This window comes from Carassius auratus, chromosome 3, assembly GCF_003368295.1.
Source record: "Carassius auratus strain Wakin chromosome 3, ASM336829v1, whole genome shotgun sequence".
Taxonomy (NCBI): domain Eukaryota; kingdom Metazoa; phylum Chordata; class Actinopteri; order Cypriniformes; family Cyprinidae; genus Carassius; species Carassius auratus.
Window position 1 is genome coordinate 15,219,785 of NC_039245.1, and position 23,281 is coordinate 15,243,065.

The 23,281-nt window shown below is 36.6% G+C and overlaps 1 protein-coding gene across 1 annotated transcript; it reads left to right on the forward strand.

The window, feature by feature from the left end:
- Positions 1–1,858: 1,858 nt before the first annotated feature.
- LOC113054732 (uncharacterized) lies at positions 1,859–21,380 on the forward strand. The gene is made up of 20 exons (XM_026220500.1): positions 1,859–2,047; positions 2,646–2,918; positions 3,006–3,293; positions 3,361–3,639; positions 3,833–3,871; positions 3,951–4,019; positions 7,744–8,016; positions 8,104–8,391; positions 8,459–8,737; positions 8,931–8,969; positions 9,049–9,117; positions 15,973–16,245; positions 16,333–16,620; positions 16,688–16,966; positions 17,152–17,190; positions 17,270–17,338; positions 18,624–18,896; positions 20,054–20,341; positions 20,429–20,713; positions 20,823–21,380. The coding sequence occupies exons 1-20, from the start codon at positions 1,966–1,968 to the stop codon at positions 20,837–20,839; spliced, it is 3,789 nt and encodes a 1,262-aa protein (XP_026076285.1). The 5' UTR covers positions 1,859–1,965; the 3' UTR covers positions 20,840–21,380.
- Positions 21,381–23,281: the final 1,901 nt, after the last annotated feature.

Consider the following 23,281-nt stretch of genomic DNA (forward strand, 5'->3'; position numbering starts at 1 on the left):
ATGGATCCATCGCTGGTGCCGATTACTAACATACAGCGGGGTAATGATATTGAAAAGGTTATTCATTGTTCAATTTGGAGTAGACGTCACAGTAACTTGCAGCTGCGCTCTCATTATAGTGTCAGAAAAACAAATGTAACGTGGAGGGAAACGGGTAAAATCCATGGCATAAGAGAAACAAATATTGTTATGCTTATATGCAATGAGAATAAAAGGTATGCCTTCTTTCTTTGTGTGAACATTTGGGCAATGTCATGCAGATCTTCCTATGTAGTGACATAGAGTATCTGTCTCATATTTCATTTACTTTGTAAATTAAGTAAAATAAGTATTGTCACAATACAATCAAGGACACCATACAGCATAATGAGCTAATTGATTATATACATATACAAATATACATATACACATACATACACATACATTTTCATGAGAGCTACACATTCCAAAAAAGTTGGGACAGGTAGCAATAATAGGCCAGAAAAGTTAAATGTACATATAAGGAACAGCTGGAGGACCAATTTGCAACTTATTAGGTCAATTGCCAACATGACTGGATATAAAAAGAGCCTCTCAGAGTGACAGTGTCTCTCAGAAGTCAAGATGGGCAGAGGATCACCAATTCCCCCAATGCTGCAGCCAAAAATAGTGGAGCAATATCAGAAAGGAGTTTCTCAGAGAAAAATTGCAAAGAGTTTGAAGTTATCATCATCTACAGTGCATAATATCATCCAAAGATTCAGAGAATCTGGAACGATCTTTGCGTGTAAGGGTCAAGGCTGGAAATCATACTGGATGCCCGTGATCTGTGGGCCCTTAGACGGCACTGCATCACATACAGGAATGATACTGTAACAGAAATCACAAAATGGGATCAGGAATACTTCCAGAAAACATTGTCGGTGAACACAATCCACTGTGCCATTCACCGTTGCTGGCTAAAACTCTATAGGTCAAAAAAGTATCCATATCTAAACATGATCCAGAAGCGCAGGTGTTTACTCTGGGTCAAGGCTCATTTAAAATGGACTGTGGCAAAGTGGAAAACTGTTCTGTGGTCTGACTAATCAAATTTGAAGTTCTTTTTGGAAAACCGGTACACCATGTCATCCCGACTAAAGAGGACAAGGATAACCCAAGTTATTATCAGCGCTCAGTTCAGAAGCCTGCATCTCTGATGGTATGGGGTTGCATGAGTACTGAAATGGCCAGCCTGCAGTCCAGATCTTTCACCCATAGAAAACATTTGGCGCATCATAAAGAGGAAGATGTGACAAAGAAGACCTAAGACAGTTGAGCAACTAGAAGCCTGTATTAGACAAGAATGGGACAACATTCCTATTCCTAAACTTGATCAACGTTTCTCCTCAGTCCCCAGACATTTGCAGACTGTTATAAAAAGAAGAGGGGATGACACACAGTGGGAAACATGGCCTTGTCCCAACTTTATTTAGATGTGTTGATGCCATGAAATTTAAAATCAACTTATTTTCCCTTAAAATTATACAATTTCTCAGTTGTTGTATTCTGAATAAAATCTTGCAATTTGAAACTTCCACACCATTGCATTCTGTTTTTAATCACAATTTGTACAGTGTCCCAAATTTTTTTGAATCGGGTTTGTGTGTGTGTGTGTGTGTGTGTGAATGTTAATCAGTTTACTATTGATATTTGCTAATATTTAATAGCAAATGAAACCATCATCTAACGAACTATATCTTTGTGGAAGACTTGTTTATTATCATCGATAAATGTCCTCATGAACACTGAACTATCATCACTGTAAATAAACCACAGTTTTTGTGTGTTGCTTCACCACTTTCTGCCCAGACACAGATCAAATTTCAACGACGACGTCATATTTTCTCACTGGTCAAAACATCCGCTTTTTTCTGCTGCTTTGCGTTCAACGATCTAAAAATAATAATAATAATAATTAGTTAAATTCACACACAAAGTTTCAATATGCGAACAAATGTCACAACGAAGATCTTTGCTCGGCTGTATTTTCTTCTCCTTTATGGGACTTTGCCTTCGCTGCGAGCAGGTAAAGAGTAAAAGAGTCTGCCTTTGTCAGAGAATGAAAGTGAAAGTAACAAGTACGCGTCGTGATTTCAGGCGTTAGTGTAACGACAGAAATTAAATGTTAGGAGAAATGCATGCTAACATCGTATAGGCAATGAAATATAAAAGTAGTACGAGTTTTGTCTGCTAAAAATATAAAAATATCAACTTAACTTTCGATAAACACTGCAGCAGCATTTGCCAACACCGTTATGTGATTGATCAGCATTAGAGGTTTACATATTAAACAGGACTGTTTTAGGAGCATCAAATTATTTAACAAAGACTATGATCCTATTGGATAACCATAAATATGTGTTTTTAATATCTGTGTTTTTATTGCGTCGGTTTAGATATGGAATGTTTACTAGACTCAGATAATTACAGATGTATGTATTATGATAAAAGTCTGTACTTTCTCAATCACTTTCTTTCTTTCTTTATGTCCCCTAAGGACAACTGAATTTACAGAAAGACCAGCACACAAAAATACAATTTACAATACATAAAGAAATTACATTAAACTAATCGCAAACCAGTGAATAGTTGTTTAATTCACATTTTATTTCTCCTCATTGCAGAGAAGCACTCGCTGTATTACATTTACACGGCTCTGTCCAAACCTGTGGATCTGCCGGGCATCTATCAGTTCAGTGCTATGGGTCTGCTAGATGACAGACAGATCGACTCTTACAATAGTAAAGAACAGAGAAAGATTCCCACACAGACCTGGATGAAAGAGAAAATGCAGGAGGATTATTGGGAAAAAGGCACCCAGTCCAGAAAGAGCAAAGAACAGTGGTTTAATGTGAATGTTGATATTCTGATGAAACGCATGAGACACAATGAAACAGGTGAGAAACATTCACACAGTTTAACCTGCAGATACACTATCATTTCATTTATATGTTCACCTCACAGACATTCTGTCTCCATTTCAGATCTTCATGTTCTTCAGTGGAGACACGGTTGTGAAATTGAGAAACAAGGAGATGAAGTGAAGTTTTCCAAAGGCATTAGTGAATACAGCTATGATGGAGAAAACTTTCTGTCTTTTGATGAGAAAGAGTCTCAGTGGGTCGCTCCTGTTGCTGCAGCTATACCGACCAAGAGAAAATGGGACAGAGTGCCGATCCTAAACCAATACACCAAAGGATACCTGGAGAAAGAGTGTGTGGACTGGCTCAACAAATTCAGAGACTATGCAGACGAGGAGCAGAGAAAAGCTGGTGAGTAAATGTTCACTATTAGTATTTGTTGTTTATATGACTGATAAACCAACTCCTGTGTTTTCAGCTCCTCCAGATGTTCGTGTGTTTGCAAGGAAATCCAGTGATGAATCCAAGCTGAAACTCACCTGTCTGGCCACCGGTTTCTACTCTAAAGACGTGACGATGACTGTTAGGAAAAATCACACATCTGTGTGTGAAGATGAGGTTAAATCCACAGGAATCAGACCAAACCATGATGGGACCTTCCAGCTGAGGAAGAGTGTGGAGATCAGTGAGGATGAAAAAGATGAATATGATTGTTTTGTGTCCCACAGAACCTTCAAATCAATTATCTTGAAACTGGGTAGGTAAACTGAAAGCGTTAATTCAGTCATTAATGCTCAAGCATCGTAACGACTTGCTCTGATTTCATTCAGAATATTCAAATAGTTCTCCATCTTTACTCATCTGTATGAAATATTATGTGACCTGACACACTGAGATTAAATATTATATCTGAGGATAGCTCTATGCTTGATATTATCATGGTTTTCCAGGACAAGTTACTGAACCGTTGATCGCTGAACCATCTACTGGTATGTCTTTGTTATTTACCAGCAAATTTCAAGTAGATTCAAACCGCATCGATGTGACATTGCACTATTTCGCCAACAGGACGAGAGAAAGCTGGAGAAACATTAGACATCTGTGTGACGGTCTCTCCGGAGAAAGACATTCAAACTGGTAACTCCATTTTAAAAGGAATATCAGTGTGTTTCTGTTTCTACACAGGACAAATCTCATTTAGATTCAGGGCTTCTTACAAAAGGAGCTCAAGTTTTCGTGCATTTCACAGAAGCTCATGTGCTGCTGTGCTTGTGTGCATCACGTATGACATAAATACACTGATCATCCAGAACATTAAAACCACCTGCTTAATATCATGTCACTCCCCCTCATACAGCGGTGGATCTAGAAAAATATTGATGGGGTGGCGAGAAGGGGGCAGGAATCTTTGAGGGGTGGCAACATATGTCAGACGTATATATACTGAATTTAGTCACAGTTATCACAGTTTGATGATACATATATGTGCACACTACAAAAGGACACAGCTATCATTTACAAACTTAATCTCATGCAATCAATGTCTTGCATTTCAAACAGTTCATATAAGGAATAAGTGACCATACCCCATAAGCACCACCACACTCACTAATGCATACAGCATCCACATGTAATTAAGAGCATTATAAAAGATTCAGTGTTATCAATATGTCAATTTATTATAAGAAACACAAGACTTTAACAGCCAATGACATTTACAGCTGGAGAGACTCAACTGATTTTCTTCTGTTTAGTGTTAATCATCATCTAACTCAACCAGTCAAGAGCTAGATTTAGCCTTAGATGTGATATGAATATGGACCTGAAGCATAGGTTTTATTAGCTGACAATAATAATAAATAAATAAACATTATAGGCACAAATACAAATGTACTTTTAGAAGTTGTTTTTGAAAAATATGGTGCTATTGTTTTGGCAAGCTTAAATTAAAACTTCGAGGAAAACTTGTTTGCTATTCATTTAAAATAATGTTTTAGTATGTCTTTTTTAAAGTATATTTTACTAAGCAATTTCTTACATAATTTATTTGAGTTAGACCAAACTTTTATTTTGGTGGGTTGTAGAAAGAGTTTCTGTGTTTTTTAATAAACTAATATTATTAGCTAATAGGAAGTATAGCATATCAAATATGCTAATACTTGAAGTATATCATACTCTTCTGTGCAATAGTACTATATTTCTGTTTGAATTTCTTCAAGTTACACCAAAATTTTATTTTGACAGGTTGTAGTAAAGACATTGCTGTTTCTGTCAGTCTGTGTATACGATACGAATGAATGACGATAGTTTTATCAAATGAAATGGTGAAATCCTCTCATAGCGCTGGTGTGGACGTGTGTAAACTACATCATGTGTTAATATAGTGAAGAGCTGAAAACACCACGCGTGCTTCAGTGTGTGTGTGTGTGTGTGTGTGTGTGTGTGTGTGTGTGTGTGTGTAGTAGAGCACACATTCCCAGAGAAGTGTATAACAACATCTTCAGGGCCGCTGCTGGTCAAATGTGTGTCCTGAGCAGGACTGTATTGTTGTGCCCCCCTTCCTCAAATATGATGATGGAAAAAACACCTACTATAGAGCTTTACATATACATATATACTAGGGCTATCATGATATTAGATTTTTCATATCACGGTTATTGTGGCCATAAGAATTCACGATCTCGATATATCGTGATATCTACAGAAACCTTGGGGTGGGGAAGATATCAGTCAAATTATTTTTTACTTTGTTTATTGAGTTTTTCTTTTTCACCCAACGAGCCTAATATTGATACTGATAAACGCAGCGCACAAGACTCTGGCTTTCTGCGTCTTCTTTGAAGCTCTTATGAAATAACAAGAGAGAAAATACTGTCAAGTTCAACAGTATGATGAATAAATATTAATGGTAACACTTTACAATAAGATGCCATTTGTTAACATTAATGTATTAACAAACATGAATGAACGATGAACAATACATTTATTACACAATTTATTAATCTTAATTAATGTTAATAAAAATCGAGTTATTCAATGTTCATGTTCATAGTACATTAATGTTTACAAGCACAACTTCTGATTTTAACAATGCATTAGTAAATGCTGAAATTAACATGAACTAAGATTAATAAATGCTGTGGAAATATTGTTCATTATTAGTAATGTTATCTATATATGTTAACTTATGTAATTAACTAATGTTAACTAATGAACCTTATTGAAGAATGACCACATATGAGGCATTAAGGGGGGGGGGGTGAAATGCTCGTTTTCACTCAATATCCTGTTAATCTTGAGTACCTATAGAGTAGTACTGCATCCTTCATAACTCCAAAAAGTATTTAGTTTTATTATATTTATAAGAGAAAGATAGTCTGTACTGATTTTTCCCGGAAAAACACGACCGACTGGAGGCGTGACGTGTGGGCGGAGCTAAAAAATCACGAGCGCCAGTAGGATTTTGCGTTGAGAGCATGTGGAAGCTGTGACACAGATCCAGAGGCTGAAATTTAACAAGAGCAGCATCAGCAACGACGTCTCTATGTGGTATGTACTGAAACTGTATATATTTGCTTAGCGGTTTTGGAAAATGACTAAGTTCCACTTTATGTCGTCTTTTTTTTTTTTTTTTTTTTAAGCTGTACATGTGGAAAGTGCAGTTTGATGACAACATCGCATGTTGTTTACTTGATGTGCTTACGCGCTGATAGCTAAGTTAACAACACAGAGATATTTGAAGCAGTTTTACTCACCGCATGTGGTTCCAACACTCGATCGTGACCCTTTTCCGTTGGGATTGCATCATCCTTAAGAAATAAACGATGTGCAATCCGAAAAGCAGGGAACAAACACAAACACTTGCACAGCTCCGTTGATGCTCTGTAAAAATAAACTCCATCCACTGGTCCCTTAATGCTGTTTTTTCTTTGGTAATCTGTGCAGGGTTGTCTTGCCCTGGCAACCAAAAACACACTTCTTTCGCGACATTTCGCTCTCGCTCTGATCAGTGAAGTCTTTTCAAGATCCGTTTTAATCGTGAAACTGTTCGTAGATTTGAACAAAAAAAGAAATGAAGTGTTACTACACACAGACCGTATTGATTGCAAATACAAAAATAAGACGAGTAAAGAAAACGGGGTACTTATTAAAATAATCACCCTTTACTTAAGTACAGTATATGAACACAGAAAACCGCTGTTAATAGGTTATATAATATTTCCCAGTCTATGACTAGTAAAATAATAATAACTCACTCTGATAAACACAGTTCTCTGTCAGAGTTAAGGCACAATACTGCCACCTGGGAGCTCAACCAGGTACTGTTACCAAGTATTTACATGAGGTGTCATCAGAAGAGAACTGTTCATTTTAAATATTGCGTTATCACTAATACCGGTATATCCTCATACACTATAACACGATACCGACAGAAGTAAATAGATAATAAGGATAACACACACACACACACATATATATATATATATATATATATATATATATATATATATATATATATATATATATATATATATAATCCTTATTATCTAATTACTTCTGTTTTCAAGTCAAGACATTATAATAAGGTTTTCATAAACAGGGTTGTAGGATTATTTTCTTGGACTGAAATCCAGACAATATGTTTTTGAGAGGATATGTTTGATTGCATTAGGATTGCTCTTGAATTTGGTGTTTGGGATAATCATAACAGATTCTATTTGGTTCTTTCTGTTGCTGAAGTATTTTGAGACTTTTTAATGTGCTTCACTCTATGATGTTTGACCTGCTTTCTCCTGCACTTTTATCACATTTAAACCAGTGAATAGTTGTTTAATTCACATTTTATTTCTCCTCATTGCAGAGAAGCACTCGCTGTATTACATTTACACGGCTCTGTCCAAACCTGTGGATCTGCCCGGCATCTATCAGTTCAGTGCTATGGGTCTGCTAGATGACAGACAGATCGACTCTTACAATAGTAAAGAACAGAGAAAGATTCCCACACAGACCTGGATGAAAGAGAAAATGCAGGAGGATTACTGGGAAAAAGGCACCCAGTCCAGAAAGAGCAAAGAACAGTGGTTTAATGTGAATGTTGATATTCTGATGAAACGCATGAGACACAATGAAACAGGTGAGAAACATTCACACAGTTTAACCTGCAGATACACTATCATTTCATTTATATATTCACCTCACAGACATTTTGTGTCCATTTCAGGTCTTCATGTTCTTCAGTGGAGACACGGTTGTGAAATTGAGAAACAAGGAGATGAAGTGAAGTTTTCCAAAGGCATTAGTGAATACAGCTATGATGGAGAAAACTTTCTGTCTTTTGATGAGAAAGAGTCTCAGTGGGTCGCTCCTGTTGATGCAGCTCTACCGACCAAGAGAAAATGGGACAGAGTGCCGATCCTAAACCAATACACCAAAGGATACCTGGAGAAAGAGTGTGTGGACTGGCTCAACAAATTCAGAGACTATGCAGACGAGGAGCAGAGAAAAGCTGGTGAGTAAATGTTCACTATTAGTATTTGTTGTTTATATGACTGATAAACCAACTCCTGTGTTTTCAGCTCCTCCAGATGTTCGTGTGTTTGCAAGGAAATCCAGTGATGAATCCAAGCTGAAACTCACCTGTCTGGCCACCGGTTTCTACTCTAAAGACGTGACGATGACTGTTAGGAAAAATCACACATCTGTGTGTGAAGATGAGGTTAAATCCACAGGAATCAGACCAAACCATGATGGGACCTTCCAGCTGAGGAAGAGTGTGGAGATCAGTGAGGATGAAAAAGATGAATATGATTGTTTTGTGTCCCACAGAACCTTCAAATCAATTATCTTGAAACTGGGTAGGTAAACTGAAAGCGTTAATTCAGTCATTAATGCTCAAGCATCGTAACGACTTGCTCTGATTTCATTCAGAATATTCAAATAGTTCTCCATCTTTACTCATCTGTATGAAATGTTATGTGACCTGACACACTGAGATTAAATATTATATCTGAGGATAGCTCTAGGCTTGATATTATCATGGTTTTCCAGGACAAGTTACTGAACCGTTGATCGCTGAACCATCTACTGGTATGTCTTTGTTATTTACCATCGAATTTAAAGTAGATTCAAACCGCATCGATGTGACATTGCACTATTTCTCCAACAGGACGAGAGAAAGCTGGAGAAACATTAGACATCTGTGTGACGGTCTCTCCGGAGAAAGACATTCAAACTGGTAACTCCATTTTAAAAGGAATATCAGTGTGTTTCTGTTTCTACACAGGACAAATCTCATTTAGATTCAGGGCTTCTTACAAAAGGAGCTCAAGTTTTCGTGCATTTCACAGAAGCTCATGTGCTGATGTGCTTGTGTGCATCACGTATAACATATAATACACTGATCATCCAGAACATTAAAACCACCTGCTTAATATCATGTCACTCCCCCTCATGCAGGGGTGGATCTAGAAAAATATTGATGGGGTGGCGAGAAGGGGGCAGGAATCTTTGAGGGCTGGCAACATATGGCAGACGTATATATACTGAATTTAGTCACAGTTATCACAGTTTGATGATACATATATGTGCACACTACAAAAGGACACAGCTATCATTTACAAACTTAATCTCATGCAACCAATGTCTTGCATTTGAAACAGTTCATATAAGGAATAAGTGACCATACCCCATAAGCACCACACACTCACTAATGCATACAGTATGCATCAACATGTAATTAAGAGCATTATAAAAGTTTCAGTGTTATCAATATGTCAATTTATTATAAGAAACACAAGACTTTAACAGCAATTAAATTTCCAGCTGGAGAGACTCAACTGATTTTCTGCTGTTTAGTGTTAATCATCATCTAACTCAACCAGTCAAGAGCTACATTTAGCCTTAGATGTTATATGAATATGGACCTGAAGCATAGCTTTTATTAGCTGACAATAATAATACATAAATAAACATTATAGGCACAATTACAAATGTACTTTTAGAAATTGTTTCTGAAAAATATGGTGTTATTGTTTTGGCAAGCTTAAATTAAAACTTCTATGAAAACGTGTTTGATATTCCTTTAAAATAATGTTTTAGTATATCTTTTTTTAAAGTATATTTTACTAAGCAATTTCTTACATAATTTATTTGAGTTAGACCAAACTTTTATTTTGTTCGGTTGTAGAAAGAGTTTCTGTGTTTTTTAATAAACTAATATTATTAGCTAATAGGAAGTATAGCATATCAAATATGCTAATACTTGAAGTATATCATACTCTTCTGTGCAATAGTACTATATTTCTGTTTGAATTTCTTCAAGTTATACCGAGATTTTATTTTGACAGGTTGTCGTAAAGACATTGCCGTTTCTGTCAGTCTGTGTATACGATACGAATGAATGACGATAGTTTTATCAAATGTAATGGTGAAATCCTCTCATAGCGCTGGTGTGGACGTGTGTAAACTACATCATGTGTTAATATAGTGAAGAGCTGAAAACACCACGCGTGCTTCAGTGTGTGTGTGTGTGTGTGTGTGTGTGTGTGTGTGTAGTAGAGCACACATTCCCAGAGAAGTGTATAACAACATCTTCAGGGCCGCTGCTGGTCAAATGTGTGTCCTGAGCAGGACTGTATTGTTGTGCCCCCCTTCCTCAAATATGATGATGGAAAAAACACCTACTATAGAGCTTTACATATACATATATACTAGGGCTGTCATGATATTAGATTTTTCATATCACGGTTATTGTGGCCATAAGAATTCACAATCTCGATATATCGTGATATCTACAGAAACCTTGGGGTGGGGAAGATATCAGTCAAATTATTTTTTACTTTGTTTATTGTTTATTGTTTTTCTTTTTCACCCAACGAGCCTAATATTGATACTGATAAACGCAGCGCACAAGACTCTGGCTTTCTGCGTCTTCTTTGAAGCTCTTATGAAATAACAAGAGAGAAAATACTGTCAAGTTCAACAGTATGATGAATAAATATTAATGGTTACACTCTACAATAAGATGCCATTTGTTAACATTAATGTTTAACAAACATGAATGAACGATGAACAATACATTTATTATACAATTTATTCATCTTTGTTAATGTTAATTAAAATCAAATTATTCAATGTTCATGTTCATAGTACATTAATGTTTACAAACACAACTTCTGATTTTAACAATGCATTAGTAAATGCTGAAATTAACATGAACTAAGATTAATAAATGCTGTGGAAATATTGTTCATTATTAGTAATGTTATCTATATATGTTAACTTATGTAATTAACTGATGTTAACTAATGAACCTTATTGAAGAATGACCACATATGAGGCATTAAGGGGGGGGGGGGGGTGAAATGCTCGTTTTCACTCAATATCCTGTTAATCTTGAGTATCTATAGAGTAGTACTGCATCCTTCATAACTCCAAAAAGTCTTTCGTTTTATTATATTTATAAGAGAAAGATAGTCTGTACCGATTTTTCCCGGAAAAACACGACCGACTGGAGGCGTGACGTGTGGGCGGAGCTAAAGAATCACGAGCGCCAGTAGGCTTTTGCGTTGAGAGCATGTGGAAGCTGTGACACAGATCCAGAGGCTGAAATTTAACAAGAGCAGCATCAGCAACGACGTCTCTATGTGGTATGTACTGAAACTGTATATATTTGCTTAGCGGTTTTGGAAAATGACTAAGTTCCACTTTATGTCGTCTTTTTTTTTTTTTTTTTTTAAGCTGTACATGTGGAAAGTGCAGTTTGATAACAACATCGCATGTTGTTTACTTGATGTGCTTACACGCTGAGAGCTAAGTTAACAACACAGAGATATTTGAAGCAGTTTTACTCACCGCATGTGGTTCCAACACACGATCGTGACCCTTTTTCGTTGTGACTGCATTATCCTTAAGAAATAAACGATGTGCAATCTGAAATGCAGGGAACAAACACAAACACTTGCACAACTCCGTTGATGCTCTGTAAAAATAAACTCCATCCACTGGTCCCTTAATGCTGTTTTTCTTTTGGTAATCTGTGCAGGGTTGTCTTGCCCTGGCAACCAAAAACACACTCCTTTTGTGACATTTGGCGACGCTCTCGCTCTGATCAGTGAAGTCTGTTGTGCTCTCAGTGCTCTGCTATACGGGAGCGCGCTCTTCCGTCAGAAGTGCCTCAGGACCCATATAAGGAAATTCCGCTCCATCTAACGTCACACAGAGCCATACTCGAAAAAAACTTTCCGAAACTTGTGACAAACCGGAAGAGTTTTTTTTTTGGAACAAAAATACTCCTTCAAACGTACAACTTAATTTTTGAAACTTTGTCCATGTTTAGCATGGGAATCCAACTCTTTAACAGTGTAAAAAACTCAGTATGCATGAAATAGCATTTCACCCCCCCCCCCCCCCCCCCTTTAAATGCATGGCACTGTGACCAACTTAACATTTTACAGAGTTTAATGTAGCAATGTGGTCGCTCAGTTTTTCAAGATCCGTTTATAATCGTGAAACTGTTCGTAGATTTGAACAAAGAAATGAAGTGTTACTACGCACAGACCGTATTGATTGCAAATACAAAAATAAGACGAGTAAAGAAAACGCGGTACTTATTAAAATAATCACCCTTTACTTAAGTACAGTATATGAACCCAGAAAACCGCTGTTAATAGGTTATATAATATTTCCCAGTCTATGACTAGTAAAATAATAATAACTCACTCTGATAAACACAGTTCTCTGTCAGAGTTAAGGCACAATACTGCCACCTGGGAGCTCAACCAGGTACTGTTACCAAGTATTTACATGAGGTGTCATCAGAAGAGAACTGTTCATTTTAAATATTGCGTTATCACTAATACCGGTATATCCTCATACACTATAACACGATACCGACAGAAGTAAATAGATAATAAGGATTATATATATTAAATGTGTGTGTGTGTGTGTGTGTGTTTTTACTGTATGTATATATATGTGAATATATATATATATATATATATATATATATATATATATATATATATATATATATATATATATATATATATATATAATATATACGCTGGCGTGCACATGTGTAGCCTACATCATGTGTTAATATAGTGAAGATCTGAAAACACCACGTGTGCTTCAGTGTGTGTGTGTGTGTGTGTAGTAGAGCACACATTCCCAGAGAAGTGTATAACAACATCTTCAGGGCCGCTGCTGGTCAAATGTGTGTCCTGAGCAGGACTGTATTGTTGTGCCCCCCTTCCTCAAATATTATGATGGAAAAAACACCTACTATAGAGCTTTACATATACATATATACTAGGGCTGTCATGATATTAGATTTTTAATATCACGGTTATTGTGGCCATAAGAATTCACGATCTCGATATATCGTGATATCTACAGAAACCTTGGGGTGGGGAAGATATCAGTCAAATTATTTTTTACTTTGTTTATTGTTTATTGTTTTTCTTTTTCACCCAACGAGCATAATATTGATACTGATAAACGCAGCGCACAAGACTCTGGCTTTCTGCGTCTTCTTTGAAGCTCTTATGAAATAACAAGAGAGAAAATACTGTCAAGTTCAACAGTATGATGAATAAATATTAATGGTAACACTTTACAATAAGATGCCATTTGTTAACATTAATGTATTAACAAACATGAATGAACGATGAACAATACATTTATTACACAATTTATTAATCTTAATTAATGTTAATAAAAATCGAGTTATTCAATGTGCATGTTCATAGTACATTAATGTTTACAAACACAACTTGTGATTTTAACAATGCATTAGTAAATGCTGAAATTAACATGAACTAAGATTAATAAATGCTGTGGAAATATTGTTCATTATTAGTAATGTTATCTATATATGTTAACTTATGTAATTAACTAATGTTAACTAATGAACCTTATTGAAGAATGACCACAGATGAGGCATTAAGGGGGGGGGGGGGGTGAAATGCTCGTTTTCACTCAATATCCTGTTAATCTTGAGTATCTATAGAGTAGTACTGCATCCTTCATAACTCCAAAAAGTCTTTCGTTTTATTATATTTATAAGAGAAAGATAGTCTGTACCGATTTTTCCCGGAAAAACACGACCGACTGGAGGCGTGACGTGTGGGCGGAGCTAAAGAATCACGAGCGCCAGTAGGCTTTTGCGTTGAGAGCATGTGGAAGCTGTGACACAGATCCAGAGGCTGAAATTTAACAAGAGCAGCATCAGCAACGACGTCTCTATGTGGTATGTACTGAAACTGTATATATTTGCTTAGCGGTTTTGGAAAATGACTAAGTTCCACTTTATGTCGTCTTTTTTTTTTTTTTTTTTTTAAGCTGTACATGTGGAAAGTGCAGTTTGATGACAACATCGCATGTTGTTTACTTGATGTGCTTACACGCTGAGAGCTAAGTTAACAACACAGAGATATTTGAAGCAGTTTTACTCACCGCATGTGGTTCCAACACTCGATCGTGACCCTTTTTCGTTGTGACTGCATTATCCTTAAGAAATAAACGATGTGCAATCTGAAATGCAGGGAACAAACACAAACACTTGCACAACTCCGTTGATGCTCTGTAAAAATAAACTCCATCCACTGGTCCCTTAATGCTGTTTTTTCTTTGGTAATCTGTGCAGGGTTGTCTTGCCCTGGCAACCAAAAACACACTTCTTTTGTGACATTTGGCGACGCTCTCGCTCTGATCAGTGAAGTCTGTTTGTGCTCTCAGTGCTCTGCTATACGGGAGCGCGCGCTCTTCCGGCAGAAGTGCCTCAGGACCCATATAAGGAAATTCTGCTCCATCTAACGTCACACAGAGCCATACTCGAAAAAAAAACTTTCCGAAACTTGTGACAAACCGGAAGAGTTTTTTTTTTGGAACAAAAATACTCCTTCAAACGTACAACTTAATTTTTGAAACTTTGTCCATGTTTAGCATGGGAATCCAACTCTTTAACAGTGTAAAAAACTCAGTATGCATGAAATAGCATTTCACCCCCCCCCCCCCCCTTTAAATGCATGGCACTGTGACCAACTTAACATTTTACAGAGTTTAATGTAGCAATGTGGTCGCTCAGTTTTTCAAGATCCGTTTATAATCGTGAAACTGTTCGTAGATTTGAACAAAAAAAGAAATGAAGTGTTACTACGCACAGACCGTATTGATTGCAAATACAAAAATAAGACGAGTAAAGAAAACGCGGTACTTATTAAAATAATCACCCTTTACTTAAGTACAGTATATGAACACAGAAAACCGCTGTTAATAGGTTATATAATATTTCCCAGTCTATGACTAGTAAAATAATAACAACTCACTCTGATAAACACAGTTCTCTGTCAGAGTTAAGGCACAATACTGCCACCTGGGAGCTCAACCAGGTACTGTTACCAAGTATTTACATGAGGTGTCATCAGAAGAGAACTGTTCATTTTAAATATTGCGTTATCACTAATACCGGTATATCCTCATACACTATAACACGATACCGACAGAAGTAAATAGATAATAAGGATTATATATATATATATATGTGTGTGTGTGTGTGTGTTTGTTTATACTGTATGTATATATATGTGAATATATATATGTATATATATATATATATATATATATATATATATATATATATATATATATATATACACACATATACATATATATATATACATATATAGATACACACATACTTATATACATATATATATATACACACATATATATATACATATACATACATAAACATATATATATATAATCCTTATTATCTATTTACTTCTGTTTTCAAGTCAAGACTTTATAAGATTTTCATAAACAGGGTTGTAGGATTATTTTCTTGGACTGAAATCCAGACAATATGTTTTTGAGAGGATATGTTTGATTGCATTAGGATTGCTCTTGAATTTGGTGTTTGGGATAATCATAACAGATTCTATTTGGTTCTTTCTGTAGCTGAAGTATTTTGAGACTTTTTAATGTGCTTCACTCTATGATGTTTGACCTGCTTTCTCCTGCACTTTTATCACATTTAAACCAGTGAATAGTTGTTTAATTCACATTTTATTTCTCCTCATTGCAGAGAAGCACTCGCTGTATTACATTTACACGGCTCTGTCCAAACCTGTGGATCTGCCGGGCATCTATCAGTTCAGTGCTATGGGTCTACTAGATGACAGACAGATCGACTCTTACAATAGTAAAGAACAGAGAAAGATTCCCACACAGACCTGGATGAAAGAGAAAATGCAGGAGGATTACTGGGAAAAAGGCACCCAGTCCAGAAAGAGCAAAGAACAGTGGTTTAATGTGAATGTTGATATTCTGATGAAACGCATGAGACACAATGAATCAGGTGAGAAACATTCACACAGTTTAACCTGCAGATACACTATCATTTCATTTATATGTTCACCTCACAGACATTTTGTCTCCATTTCAGATCTTCATGTTCTTCAGTGGAGACACGGTTGTGAAATTGAGAAACAAGGAGATGAAGTGAAGTTTTCCAAAGGCATTAGTGAATACAGCTTTGATGGAGAAAACTTTCTGTCTTTTGATGATAAAGAGTCTCAGTGGGTCGCTCCTGTTGATGCAGCTCTACCAACCAAGAGAAAATGGGACAGTGTGCCGATCCTAAACCAATACACCAAAGGATACCTGGAGAAAGAGTGTGTGGACTGGCTCAACAAATTCAGAGACTATGCAGACGAGGAGCAGAGCAAAGCTGGTGAGTAAATGTTCACTATTAGTATTTGTTGTTTATATGATTGATAAACCAACTCCTGTGTTTTCAGCTCCTCCAGATGTTTGTGTGTTTGCAAGGAAATCCAGTGATGAATCCAAGCTGAAACTCACCTGTCTGGCCACAGGTTTCTACTCTAAAGACGTGACGATGACTGTTAGGAAAAATCACACATCAGTGTGTGAAGATGAGGTTAAATCCACAGGAATCAGACCAAACCATGATGGGACCTTCCAGCTGAGGAAGAGTGTGGAGATCAATGAGGATGAAAAAGATGAATATGATTGTTTTGTGTCCCACAGAACCTTCAAATCAATTATCTTGAAACTGGGTAGGTAAACTGAAAGCGTTAATTCAGTCATTAATGCTCAAGCATCGTAACGACTTGCTCTGATTTCATTCAGAATATTCAAATAGTTCTCCATCTTTACTCATCTGTATGAAATATTATGTGACACATTGAGATTAAATATGTCTGAGAACAGCTCTATGCTTGATATTATCATGGTTTTCCAGGACAAGTTACTGAACCGTTGATCGCTGAAGCATCTACTGGTATGTCTTTGTTATTTACCATCGAATTTCAAGTAGATTCAAACCGCATCGATGTGACATTGCACTATTTCTCCAACAGGACGAGAGAAAGCTGGAGAAACTTTAGACATCTGTGTGACGGTCTCTCCGGAGAAAGACATTCAAACTGGTAACTCCATTTTAAAAGGAATATCAGTGTGTTTCTGTTTCTACACAGGACAAATCTCATTTAGATTCAGGGCTTCTTACAAAAGGAGCTCAAGTTTTCGTGCATTTCACAGAAGCTCATGTGCTGATGTGCTTGTGTGCATCACGTATAACATATAATACACTGATCATCCAGAACATTAAAACCACCTGCTTAATATCATGTCACTCCCCCTCATACATAGGGCCACTGACTCCACAAAACCTCTTGACTTGTCCTTTGGTTTACAAGACATTTGTAACAGATCTTTTATGTCCTGCAAATGGTGAGATGGGGCCTCCATGGATTGAATTTGTTGGTCCAGCACACAAAGTGATTTTTTTTTTTCTCAGTCAGTTGTGTTAATAATAACGTTACTTGCTTGACGGAAAGGTTTGCCAAGTGTTAACAACAAAAACTGCCCAATTGCTACTCAAAACTAGCCCAAGCTAACTTTGTGTCGAGTGGGGTCCCCTGGTAAAAATCACATTTTGGGGGCTAAAATACATATTATTGGGGTAGCTTCTACCCACAGTTCCCATGAAAAACAGCCTGTGGCAACAGTGAAAAAGAGGCCCAATTCAAAGGGAAAACCGCGGACAAATAAGTAATATCTACAATGGACACAGAGCACTGTCTCGGGGCAACCAAAACATCTTGAAGTTGTCTAATTTGGCACGGTCTCCCTGCTACACTAATAGTAGTATGGCTTTCCTCTGTGTATAGGTATCCTTCCAAGTTTTTTTTTTTTATGTTGTCCCCCCGCCAACTGTTAGACGAAATTTACACCCTTGCTCAGAGTGTTATCATGCTGGCCGATGTATGTGTAGCCCACGATCTCAAACTCTCCAGTCTGATCATTAGTCAGAGGTTATGACTTAATATTTAAATGACCGCTTCATGCTTGTCATTCTTTAAATAGTGGTTCTGTTTAGCCCCCTACAGTCACCTATGTAACAACTAATTCTAATTGTGTTTTATCTAGCCCCCTGAATTACATAAACAGGGTTGTATGATTATTTTCTTGGACTGAAATCCAGACAATATGTTTTTGAGAGGATATGTTTGATTGCATTAGGATTGCTCTTGAATTTGGTGTTTGGGATAATCATAACAGATTCTATTTGGTTCTTTCTGTTGCTGAAGTATTTTGAGACTTTTTAATGTGCTTCACCCTATGATGTTTGACCTGCTTTCTCCTGCACTTTTATCACATTTAAACCAGTAAATAGTTGTTTAATTCACATTTTATTTCTCCTCATTGCAGAGAAGCACTCGCTGTATTACATTTACACGGCTCTGTCCAAACCTGTGGATCTGCCGGGCATCTATCAGTTCAGTGCTATGGGTCTGCTAGATGACAGACAGATCGACTCTTACAATAGTAAAGAACAGAGAAAGATTCCCACACAGACCTGGATGAAAGAGAAAATGCAGGAGGATTACTGGGAAAAAGGCACCCAGTCCAGAAAGAGCAAAGAACAGTGGTTTAATGTGAATGTTGATATTCTGATGAAACGCATGAGACACAATGAAACAGGTGAGAAACATTAAATATGAAGTTTAAATAGCATATGTCCAATCTATCCTTTAGGCAAGCAGTTGGTGCTTTATCTCAAAAGTGTCTTCAGTGATCCAAATTTATACATCTGGTTATAAATCGAATTTGAGTAATTACATGCTTATTAGTATTGTGCCAATAATATCTAAGGTTGTAGAATTTAAGGTTTTCATTTCTAAGGTTGTGCAAAAAGGGTGGCTAAACCTTTACTGTAAATAATGGATTTACCTCTTTGAATCGAGTACAGTTTGGATTTCATACTAGTTATTCACCAAAATCAGCCAGTTGTGTTTAGTTGAAAAAGATAAATACTTACTGGATAAGATACCTGTGTTGGAGTGGTCTTTATAGATCTAAAGAAGGCATTTGACACTGTGGTAACCATGATTTTTCTGAAGAGGTAATACTGGATAAAGTCATATCTCTCAAATAGGAAGAAAAGTGTGTGTGTGTATTGATTGTACTAACTCTTCTTAACTGGCTTGCGCAAAGGGGTTCCACAAGGCTCCATCATGGGACCAATCTAATTTTAATTTCATAGTAATGATTTCCATGAAATGTCTAAAGATGTATGTATATATATATATATATGTGTGTGTGTGTGTGTGTTTGTCTGGACGATGTCCATAGTTTTACCAATGTAAATAGCTTTGAATAAGTTTCCTTAACTTTGACCTCAGTAATGACCAATGTTCGGGATTGGCCTTCCATGTCAGATCTGCTATTGAATACGAAGAATATTGTGTGTAACAAAGCAATTAGTAGAGATGAAGTGAGGAGCATTAAACAGCTGTCTAATATTGTTAAACTAATTTACAGAATTTTACAGTTTGGCCAGGTTTGACTGCTGGTCCTGCTATGTAATTTTTATGTTCAGGTTTTTTTTTGTTTGCATATCGAGAATAGTTTTACTAGTTGGTCCTTCACAGGTGGTACAACTCCTTAATAGAATAATTATATACGAAAGGCATAAAAGTTTTTTTGGGGGGATCCACTCTTTATTTAATTGTTGTGTCATTGAACACACACAATTTGCTTGCTTCATTTATAAAGTTTTGCACAGGCTTGTCCCACTTATGGTATTTTATGTAGTTGTAGGTGTTGTTTGAGCAGGTATCATTTTGATTTCTTTCCAGAGCTTCATGTTCTTCAGTGGAGACACGGTTGTGAAGTTGAGCAGGAGGGAGATGAAGTGAAGTTTTCCAAAGGCATTAGTGAATACGGCTTTGATGGAGTGGACTTTCTGTCTTTTGATGATAAAGAGTCTCAGTGGGTCGCCTCAGTTGATGCAGCTCTACCAACCAAGAGAAAATGGGACAATGTGCCGATCCTAAACCAATACACCAAAGGATACCTGGAGAAAGAGTGTGTGGACTGGCTCAACAAATTCAGAGAATATGGAAATGAGCACCTCAGAAACACCTGTGTGTAAATGTGTTTGTAATTGTTTTAAGTTTTGCAGCTGTTGAAGTTGAACCTGGCTGATAAACTGATTCCTGTGTTATTTTCAGCTCCTCCAGATGTTCATGTCTTTGCAAAAAGGTCTTCCAGAGACAAAACCAAGCTGAAACTCACCTGTCTAGTCAGTGGCTTCTACCCCAAAGACATGACACTGGTCATGAGGAAATATCGCACATCTCTGTGTGAAAATGAGGTTAAATCCACAGGAATCAGACCAAACCATGATGAAACGTTCCAGCTGAGGAAGAGTGTGGAGATCAATGAGGATGAAAAAGCAGAATATGATTGTTTTGTGTCCCACAGAACCTTCAAAGAACCAGTTATTGTCCAATGGGGTAATTAAAGCTGTGTAGAGAAAGAAATACTTGATATTGGATTAGAAAAGTTGTAAAGGTTTTTACTTGTTATATCCTCATTTGTTTCTATCTTTTTGCACTTGTATAGATGCTGTGACGGCATGATTGGAGATACAGCTGTTTCACACTGGAACCGTATGTGACTGGAAGCAGTGGAAATTGGATTAGCCTGCTTTTTAACCTCTACTTTAAATCATTTTAGCAAGCTTTTGTGTTGTTTGTTAGTTTGTTTTACACAAGCTACATATATATTCACCGAAATAATTAATAATCATAAAAAAATAATATTACTCATGTAGCTCCATTATCATTAATCTGAATAGATGCACTGTGCATGCACTGACTTGTTGATCAGAATAAATATATTGCACATGTAAACAAATATGTGAAATAGATTGCAAAGATTAAGGCTCATATAAGCAGAATTTTCACAATCTGAAACAGGATTGTATTTATTCGGATTGTCAAAGAGTAGTGCATGTAAATATATACTGACTGTGTTAATCATGTTTATTTGTAATTCCATTTTAATTTTGATCACCAAAAAAATCCCTGTTTCTTTGAAAGGATCATGAACTGCATTTTTTTATAATAAATAGTTCACTTATAATGTGCGATTTTTCATTAAACATAATTTAGAAATAAATTTTCTTTTTGGTCTGTTTTTGACCGTCTGGTTTCAACAGTTTCAATACTGAACTGTTGCTCATACTGATTTCTGTTCTAACAGCAATAAACCACTGTGCAAGATGCGTTTCACTGACTGCCAAAAACTAAATATATTGCTTGCTTCACCACGTCCGCATCTTGGCATCACCACATTGTTTTCTTATTGGTTGAAACCACGTAGACCTATTTACACTTAAGGGTATCTGAATATGGAAGAACTTCCAGTGTAAACAACAATGGCTGAATAAACAGAGGTGTCACTGTAGCATCCCTCATTGCAAATAATATGTAATATGTTTTGTGGAAAACTGACATTTAATGAACAAACTGTCTTTCCATTGAACTGCCATGACTGGGATGTAAAAGCACCATTAGTTGAAACACTCATGCACTGTAGGTCAGGATGGCTGAATTAAACTCATGTACCGTAATAACTGCTGCTCATGGGCCTGGCGAGACTATTGCATATTTATCATACAAGAACAACCAGGGTTTGTGTCAGAGAAGCAGTGTTCTATCTCCAACTGCTAAGCATTAAAGACACTTCCTGTTCACGTTTCAGCGAGCCATTTCCCATCATGAGCACTGTATGTGCTTACACAGATGTGTCCGGCCCGTGGGACTGTTGTTCCATTTCCTTTTGCTACCGAATGTCAAAGGTAATTTAATCAATGATTTAATTATTCACAGAGCTTCTTTCAGCTACTGTCTGGAGAAATGAAAAAAGAAACAGTTCCAGTAGAGACATCGCAGTTCGAGTTTGAATGTGTGTGTGAGCAAGACAAAAGTTTATTGTCATTTTTCGCCGGTGTGGTGGGAGATGAGATGAGAATGTGTCCGTTTAATGGAGTCATCTTGACAACCACTCGAGACACAGGAGACAAAGACTGCCCTGGATGAAAACAGGACACGTACAGTTATACTGTAACAATAGTGATCAACCCTCATTAGTCTCAACCTTTCTCTCTCTAGATCTTTAACCAGTAAAAGATTTTGTCTGTACGGCTGTGAGATCAAACACCACCTTCATGAAAATTACAAGAAGCATGTGATGTCTGAGCACTGTCATGGGCTACAGAACAGATGGATTGTGGTAGTTTAATTCTATTAATGTTAAATTAATTGTCCAATTTAATGCTAACTATAAATTCTAACTCTTTTAGTAGCTATAATTGTGTGTCCTCGTATGCATGCTTGATAAATTTAGAAAACACCCACCCGCTGACAGCCTCTCCATCTGTGTTATTAAAAGAGTTGGTCTTAATGACGGGAATAGATGTGTTTTGATCAAATTAAACTGATTTTTCTAGGCCAAGTTTGACTTTAGATATATTTAAGTTGTTTGTGTGAATAACCATATAAAACTATGAACAATGTTCAAATGAACCTTGTTCTGTCGATAGTCTGTTGTGATATATATGCATTTTTTTAATTGTTTATAGAAACCCTGCAGCATCATTCATCTGTATTTATACAATTCAATTGAAAACAAAGATTTAAGTCTATTTGTATCTTATTTTTGTTAAATGCATAAATATACAGGTTTTAAGTGTTTTTCTCTGTGATTATTAGCAGAAATTAGTTTTATTAAATAATTACCCTTCCAGGACACATTTGAAATCAAATGCACTTGAAAGATTAGCCTAGAGATCGATTGTCCTGTAGAGTTCAGCTCCAACCCTGATCATACACACCCTTTTCTTTCACGTTGTCCTTTTGTATTGCTTTACTTTCTTCCTTTTCTTTCTCGTATTCATAGATCCATCTCTGTCCCGCCGAGAAATAATAAATAATAAAAGCGCAAAAATTAAAGAGCTCTGAAATGTTTAGTCGCGCCTCTGTGAAGTTCTGAAGGCATCGCCCCTGGCAACCGATAGT